This window comes from Oryzias melastigma, linkage group LG13, assembly GCF_002922805.2.
Source record: "Oryzias melastigma strain HK-1 linkage group LG13, ASM292280v2, whole genome shotgun sequence".
NCBI lineage: Eukaryota > Metazoa > Chordata > Actinopteri > Beloniformes > Adrianichthyidae > Oryzias > Oryzias melastigma.
In genome coordinates, this window is record NC_050524.1 from 7,545,335 (window position 1) to 7,554,320 (window position 8,986).

Here is an 8,986-nt window from a genome sequence, read left to right on the forward strand (position 1 = left end):
AAATCACCTTTCAAAATGAGGGGTTACTTTTGATTAATTGTTTTATAATTCTTAGTCTGAAAGTTAACTTTTAGACGAGGCTACATATATGTGTGTGTGTGTGTTTGTTTTCATGAAATATTAGGACATTTCTATGATAACACACCTTCAAAATGAGGACTCGTGGAAATATCAGGACATTTTTCGGGTCCTTCTTTTTCTGAGCCTTCTATAGTGTTCTAGAAGTGTGTGTGTGTGTGTGTGTGTGTGTGAATACAGTTTCCATTAATTTTCAAGCAACAAATAACCTTCAATATGACTTTATTAGAATAATTTAATGAATTTAATGTGACACATCTGCAAATATCTATTTATGGTGATAATTCCATCATTTTTTAACTTCTTTATTTATGGTATATGTCTTTTTTTTATTGAAATAGTTCCATATTTCTGTGTTTGGTGATATTTTAATTGCAGTATTAAATGCAAAAGTTTAGCTAAATATGTTACCAAATTATAGTTTGAGTATTTTTGCTTCTTTTGTGTTTCTTAAGAGAAATGTAATAAAAGCTTAAACAGATATGAGAAGAGAAAATCACCAGAACATTAAAAGGTTTTTATTCAAACCTTTAATATGCCATTAAATGGCTGGAAAAAATTAGGTTACATCATCTTATTTTTACTCAACATTTTGTTTCCACAAAAAGGCTGAAACAGTTGGCATACTGCATATTTTTCTCTCTTGTTTTATTATTATAAAAACATCTAAATATAAATCTATATAGTAAATAAACATGTATTATAATGTATAATAAAAATACAAGCATTAACCAGATACTAAATATAAAATGAGTTGTCATCACAATATGGATTTATTCAAAATTTTAAAAAAAATCTTGAAAAACAGGAATTTCCAACAAAGCTCAGAATGTTTCAGTTCAGAGGCTAAAATTTCTGAACAATTAATTACACGCAGAACAGAAAAAACAATCAAAGCTCAGGACGCCTTTAATAGTAAAGCTGGCTTTAGTCGACTGGCGATTCTTAAAATAGGATTGTAGCAGGAGCAGCATTACAGGTGGCCAGGTTCTATTAGCCAATTAGATTTACTCAAGACCACTCAGGGAGGAAGTTGCTGCTCAGACAACGTAAAGAACGTTCTGTAACAACTGTCCGCTACGAGTCACTTTAAAACCTCATTGTATTAAATTGGCACAAATATTGGGAAAAAGTCAAAATCTTGGGTTTTAATAGTTAAACTGCTTTTTTATGGACGATAATAAACTTAGTCAGTAAATATCAATAGAGTAGAATGGAATAAAGTTACCATAACTCTATTAAAAACAGTTGATTGGTAATAAGTTGCACAAAAAACACCTAAAATAGTTTTAACAATAGTTATTGTCCAGAGTTTTTGAGAAGTTGTAGAATCTAATAGCTGGCAGGAAGAAATATCTACAAAAGCGCTCCTTTCTCCCCCAATTTTAAAGCTTTTTGAATTTAATTTGACAGCTTTATCCAAGGGGATCCCTTAAAGATTTATTTTAAAATAAAAAAAATATATTTTGACTTCAGAAAAATATTTAAAGGTACAGACATTGTTTATAAACTCCACATTTATCCCCTAAATGTCCTACCAGTTTCTCTGGGCGTTGAACCTGATGGAGGAAGACTAACATGAAAGACAAAGTCTACAAAAAAAAAAAAAAAAAAGATAATATTGTGCAATACTTTGGTAATAAGAGACAGAAGTGGTTAGAGATGTGTGACGTGAGCCATCGTGCGCCTCCTGTGATTGCAACATGTATTTTTAGCTATTGAGGTTTTCAAATAATATTTAAAATTAATTATCAAAATGCCAAAATGCCACGTCATTCCATCCGCAGCAAAAATGTGGTAAACCACGCAGCTATTAAGCCAGAAAATGTCTGGAAAAACAGAAGTAAATGTAGTTATTTTAATTTTTTCCCTACACAGTTGTGCAGATTAAAACACATGTTGGCCTCGATTATTTGTATGGATGTTTGTAAGTAATTTGCTTTTTTATTACCTCTTATTTTATTGTTCTGATAAAACCACAAAGATTTATAAAAATATGTATTTTATAAGAAAAATAATACAAGCACAAACACATACACATTTATGCATGCGTACACACACACACACACACATATATATATATATATATATATATATATATATATATATATATATGCATACATATATATATGTATACTGTATATATACATACACACACGTTATATATATATATATATATATATGTAAATTCTCATTATATGTTAATAAATTTTGTTTTTTGAAAAAATATTTTAAAATGATTCAGTGTAATAAATAAGGGTTTGAGGAGAAACATGGCAGCACATTACTGATTTTCAGAGTTCTTTATTAATAAGAGGTTTAATATTTAGGCAAAAAAATGGCAAATATGGTGAAAACTAGTTAAAAAAACATTATTATTCTTTTTTTTCCTGTCAAGAAGCAGGCTTTCCTTTAAAACAAACTTTTTTTACACATTACATGAAGTAATACACATTAAAAGCGTTAAATAAAACTGGCTCTTATTGCACACTGCTTCTGATGAAACCACTTTATCTATCTGTATTCCACTCAAAAGCGACAACTTCAAAATGTATATTTGATAGTTTGGGAACATATCGATTGAATCTTGCAGAATTTGATCTGATTTATTGAAGCACACTTATGTAAAGCAGCTGGGAGGCCTGGCGGGTTGATAGGACGACTGCCAGAGAGGGGTCTGATGTGAGGACAACGTTCTGTTTGCTGAAGAAGTTAATGATCAAACGCTGCAAACTGCAGTAACCCTGAGTTTCACCTGGCAAAAGCCAGAACTATTAGCTGCTACAAAGCCAAGAAAAAAAGAGGAGGAGCAGCAGGACTGGTACGCCCCCTGCTGTTCAAGTGGTTAAAAAACTGAAGCCAGCTTTAAAAAAAACAAACACATGAAACACAAACCAAATGTTACACAAAGCATGTTTATGAACGCCTTTTATGGACACACGTCTTTAAGAGTAAAAACTGATCAATCTGGTAATTAAGACTTCCCAGATTTTCTGCTCATTAAAGATACAGAAACTAGTTTAGATACTCTTTAACTTAGCTTATCATTAAAAAAAATAGTTACACATTTATATAGAGAATGGTTAAAGTTTTAAAAATAACTGGGTTGGGCCCATATTCACAGTCAAACAATTACAATAAAAATCTTGAGACAAACAAAAAAAAAAAAATCTGAAACCATGAACGACTTTTAGTGTGTTTTAGAGCAGTGATCCCCAACGTTGTTTCAAGGCAGACCATATTTTATCAGACTGGTTTGTTGAAGGATGATTTATCTTTTTATTTTTTTAAGTTTCCTTTATCTTTTTTATCTGTGAAATATCTGCAGCTGCTTCAAACTCTCACTAGTTTTTCACTAAAATGTGACAGATTTTCCCTTAAACAACTGTAAAAGTAAGAGCTTAAAAAATTTTTAAAAATCAGACACCAAATTTGGGAATGTCCGACTTTTACGCCAGGTACACAATGCACGTGGAAGCGGCGTGTAAGGGAGACCGCTTCCAAAAAACGCCCTTGTTCACCTATGGTGTAGCTCACATGAGACGCTAAGCGCCGCGGTCCTCACATAGCGAATGTTTCGGTGGTCTATTTTTTTGCGCAAGCCGCGAGCGATCCACATCAATCCTGACAGGAAGTTACACCAAGACACACAAAAAAATCCATTCAATTTTCAAGATATAACCAATTTTTCACAATAGAATACCGCTATTGACAAATGTGATCACATTTTTCTAAGCAGACTGTAGAAATGAAAATGCAGGCCTCCCCCCTAGAGACTGGAGACCTCCGCGGATACTTCTCAACTCCCATCCCCCGCGCCCGAAGAATGTCCGTTACCAATCACTACTCATCAAAAATACTTCTGATCATGCTGATCATGTAAACATTTATCCAAAAACATTGGAGTATTCCTCGACATAAAGAGATTTTTTAAATCCAGAACAATAGACTGCAAACTTTTCACGAGGACCGTCTCTGTCTCTGTGCCTTAAACAAGCGCATGCTTCCTCCTTCATCAAATAAGTGTGACAGGACATCTCTATCCAGAATAAACACCTGCTATGGATGATAATCATCCTTTACAATTATCAGGATATTTCCGAGCTGCTTATGAGTCAGCTGATGCCATTTCTCCATGCAGGCTCACTGTGAATTTGACTGGCTGGCGTGCTCTTCAACTGCACTTCCCTCCTGGGAAACTCCCGCTGCACCTTTAGAAGCAAAAGTTTCATACAAGTATCTTGAGTTGTCAGAGTTTTCGTGACGAACTGGAATAGTCATGTTACAAAATCTGCGACTATATGAAACCGCGAATAAAGAAACGCAAATAAGCGAGGGAACACTGTAAACACACAAGCACAGACATTGAGACACATGCACACATAGATTAATGTAGTGGGTCAACTTCGGGGCGGGGGATGTGGGTTTGGATATCTAACATCACAATCAACAAGAGAGAGGCATAAGTCAAGATGGACGATGTCAAATTAATTGTAGAAGGTCTACATAACCACAGCTGAGCAGAACCACTTGTCAAAAAATACGTGTCTTGTGTGAACTGGAGATGAAGCAGATTTCGCGCATACTCCGGTCGCGACGCTTCCGTGTGCGGTGTGAACTCAGCATTAAGCTGCAACGGATAAATATAATTTAAAAAAAAGTGACTAAAAAAATGTATTTTCTAAATAAAGTCATCAAACGTGAATTCACAGTTTGAACAACTTTATTAGCATCCTCCTCGAACATTAGACAACTGGTTGCTGATTATTATTATTATGGTCTCTGGGAACAACTGTCGCTATAAATCCACCTTTGGAGTTAAGACTCCTGGTTTTTTTCTGTTCTTTAATTTTGAAGTTGAAGACTCTTTTTCTGTTTACTAATTGGCTATTTTCTGAGAAATCAAACTTTCCAAATACATGTTTTTTTTTTTGCTAACTTTGCTAGGTTGGGGGTTTCAATTAAGTGGTTGGCACAGCCGCTTTAAGGAGGTAGCGGATAGATTTTTGACACAACATGAGTTAGAGATTCAAGTAGTTTTTCAAAATAAAACTTTCTTCAAAGGAAAAGTTTAAATTAAAGAGAAAAAAAAATGTAGGTTGTGTTTTTTTTCTCTGCGGTTTGCAGCGCGGGGGTTGGGAGCACTGATTTACAGTGTCCTTGGAGTGAAAGTTCATACAAAACCTGGAAATGACTTCCTTGTCATACTTAACCCTTTTAAAGTTCCGGTGTTATTTGCCTAACCATAACTTTTCAAGAAGATCAATCCAGTGGATTCTTAGCAGAGAGAAACTGCACTTTTCTTTGCTAATGGTTGAAAAGTTTTGGTATGTTAAAGAATGTGTGTTATTTAACCATCACCGGTGACATCTCAAAGGGTGAATCAGGAAGATTTCAACTGATCTGATCAGCTGAGATTGGCTGGCTTCAGCTGTGAGGCGCTTGGTCACCTGGCTTTCTGTGGTGGAAGCAGTTTCACATCATGAAAAAAGTCTGCAGAAACTTCATCGTTCACATACGCAGAAACCACTCTGCTACTAGTACTCCCTATGACAAACCAAGTCGGGCCGGTTTTTCCAGCCGGCTTCAGTGACGCGAAGACATGATGAGGGAAACCGGAATGATGTATGTGGAAGCCGAGTCCTGATCCTGGTCATAAAGGAACTGTCTGAACACGCTCTGCACCATCTCGTTGCTCAGAGTGAAGTTTCTCAACTCCTCCCGTTGATCCTCTGGTAAAACGAACCTCAGCTGGTAGTTAACCACGTTGGAGGCGTTTCTGTAAATACAAGAGTTGATCGTCAACAAGGAAAATCTACTATTTTATGAAAATAGAAGTGCCACAAGTTGGGTATGCTTACCGAGAAGGGTATATCTTGGCTTCGGAGAAGTATCGACCCAAGGCGGGGGAGGATTTGTAGAGGTCAGCCAGCTGAGCAGGTTGAAACATGCAGAAGACACAAGAATGTAGCATTTGAATGAGGTTACATTCCTTTGGCTTCCCGCTGAAGACTGTATCACACACAGTCACTTCATAAGCTGCTGCATTAAGTCACTATCAAGAGATGAGAGCGCACGCCAGACTTCTACCATATCATGCAAAGATGATAGAATGTACTAGAGAAAACCTTGTGATTTTTTAGCTTTATGCATTTTTAATACAAAAACAATATTCATAGGGACAATATACATGCGTCAGGTTAAGACATGCCTTCAAACAGTCGCTTCTTCATTACATTTCCACTTCCCTCCTGCTGTTGTGCAACCCTTTTTCAACGCCAACAGGTTTTGTCGAGATAGCATGAATTGTTTTGTCTAGCTATAAAAACAACTGCACTTTTAGGAGGGCTAGCAGTTCAGTCAGGACATTTTTCTCACAAACTTACAGCTCCACAAGAAAATATATTTTTCTAATTGATGCTTTACCTCTTTGAAAACTGTGTTCACTCTTTTTAAAAACATTTAAGTCTGTTTGCAGGTAGTGCTAGCTGCACTGAGGATAACTTAAAGTAGTAAAAACTTTATATTTGTATGCTTTTTGAGGCAGTTCATTGTAGTTTGTAATTATACATTATAAGATATAATCATATTAAGACAAAAAATATCCGTTGCCAAGGAAATTCAAAAATGTACTTTTGCCAATTCTGTTAAAAATGACATTGACGTGTTCGTCGTCCCCAGGCGACCAAATAACAAAATGGTTGCTATGGAAATTAAACTAACAGAAAAGCTGCCATTTTGAAAAATCTGTTTTTTTCCATGAACTTACGTGAGGCTGCAGCCACTCAGCCAATGAGGGGGGGTAAAAAGGGGAGTAATTGAGGGGGTAGCACATGTGGCCTATTGCTCCACTTACATATTTTCCTTGTGATATAAATAAAATTGAATTGATTGCTAAAAGAAAATTAAAAATCATAACTTTTTGATCTTTTGCACAAGTGCAAAGGCTTCATATTTGAACCTAAAGAAAAACAAAGTTATCATTTAATGCAGAAATGTTGTTAAAATCTCAAAGGCATTTAAAAAGTATTAGATTAACAGTTTATAAATCATTTTTTAGAGAAGAGTTATTACTCTAAATGTAGAAAATGTAAATTATAAAGAACTAAATTGTTACACTCAGATTTTTTAGTTTTCTCTCCCAAAAAATAAGCATTTTCCCCTTTATTTTCACGGCTACCTTAAAAGTAGTAGGTCTCTAAAACACATGATTAGGCTCTAGGCCACCTATATCAGCATAAGATCACACACCATAAAATTCCGTCCAAAGCTGAACACAAACACGTGTCAGGATATGTGAACATACCGTATGTGGGCGTGATTAAAGTAAACATTGGCTACTCTGAAACACACAGACAATCTAGTTTCATGTATCAAAACAAAACAGTATAAATAAGAAACCTAGAAACAATTTTAAAAAATCCTTTAGATAGCACTTTTTATGTAAATCTAAAGTTTTTCAAGGACACAGCTATGCCTAGAATAAATATGAGTTAATAAATAGTAAAAGAAGAAGAAATAGTTTGTCAAACCTTTTGTTGAAGGTCTATATCTGCACCCTCTTGTAGGGAGACACTGGACATCTGGAAACTTCCATTAAAATATTGAGGAATTGTAAACAAGGAGCTGTCATAAACTTCATCTTTGTCCACGTATGTCGCTGTTGGAGAAAAAAAAGTAGTGTTAAAGCTTCAAATATATTTCTAAAAATGGCAATTTGAGAAATCAGTTCTTTCAACAAATCAAAAACCCATATTATTCAGAATGTTGGTTATTTAAAGGAATATCTATTTTTATTTCACTTTTAAACAAAAAGTATTTGAATAAAAGTGTTTATCTTAAAGTCACACCCTATTTTCTACTCTTGAAATAAATATTATTCAGCTCTGATGCAAACTAGTTTTGGTTTTTGTTTCTGACTCAAGTTGAAGAAGAATTTAACTCTTAAATGACTGAGATCATCCCTACTAAACAGAGAACCCTAGCATTCTTACCTGATCAACCAAATCGTAAAAAACACATTTTAAAGACATATTTTAAAAAATATGTATGGTGTGTATTATTTGCTGCTTAATATATGTGATTATATAGACCATGGCCTTCAAATAACCAATATTTTATTTTCTTTAGTGACTTTTTTGATTCATTAACCTATAATTTCTGGGTAATTTTTGCCTGAAACTCTAGTGTATTATAATAAAAATTCCAATACGAACTTGCTGCAGAAGGAGAAGCAGCAGATAATCACTGTTTTCCAATAGGAAGGGCGATGTGTGAACATATGCATCAACAGGTGTCCATCATTGACTCAGAGTTCCAAAGACTCACAGTTTATGACATAACTCTGCATATGAGCATTTGTGATTCTCTTTATCTTATTTGGATGGTTTTTAGAATAAGAAAAATAAATAAAATAAAATCAGCTTTTCTCAGTGGTGTGAATGAGGCTCAGTGTTGCCTTTTTATCCTCCTGTGTAATCTGACCCTGAATGTTTTCTTTTCTTTATCTGACCCACTTTCACTCTAAAATTTTGAGAGATTACGTTTGATCAAACTAATAATAATATTAAATGATTTAATATTTTTAAAGATGGACTCTGATCATCTTTTGATCCACATGTATTGTAAAAGTGCCCCCATCTATTTATATGTTTCCCACTAGCTTACTTCATCATCGCAACACAGTAGATCCATAAATAGTTGTCATAAAATGCTCATTTTAAAATGCTAATTTAGATTATTGCATATAGTTGTAGTTTTTTGTATTATTTTGTGTTGTTTTGGATTACGAATCCACTGTGTTCTGATAATGAAAACTTGGATGGTTTATTACAAAAATATATTCAAATACTGTTTTTTCACACGAAAATTCCTTCAAACACAATGCATTGTGGTCTATATTTGCCAC

General features: G+C 34.4%; 1 protein-coding gene across 1 annotated transcript in view; it reads right to left on the reverse strand.

Annotated features, from left to right (window-relative positions):
* Positions 1-2,366: 2,366 nt before the first annotated feature.
* The window catches only part of LOC112149996 (TPA-induced transmembrane protein homolog), a gene marked incomplete in the record, with an annotated part of 8,390 nt that continues 1,770 nt past the window's right edge, over positions 2,367-8,986 (reverse strand). The window contains 3 exon segments of the mRNA XM_024278030.2: positions 2,367-5,857; positions 5,940-6,010; positions 7,611-7,738. Of these exon segments, the coding sequence (XP_024133798.1) occupies positions 5,665-5,857; positions 5,940-6,010; positions 7,611-7,738 (392 nt within the window).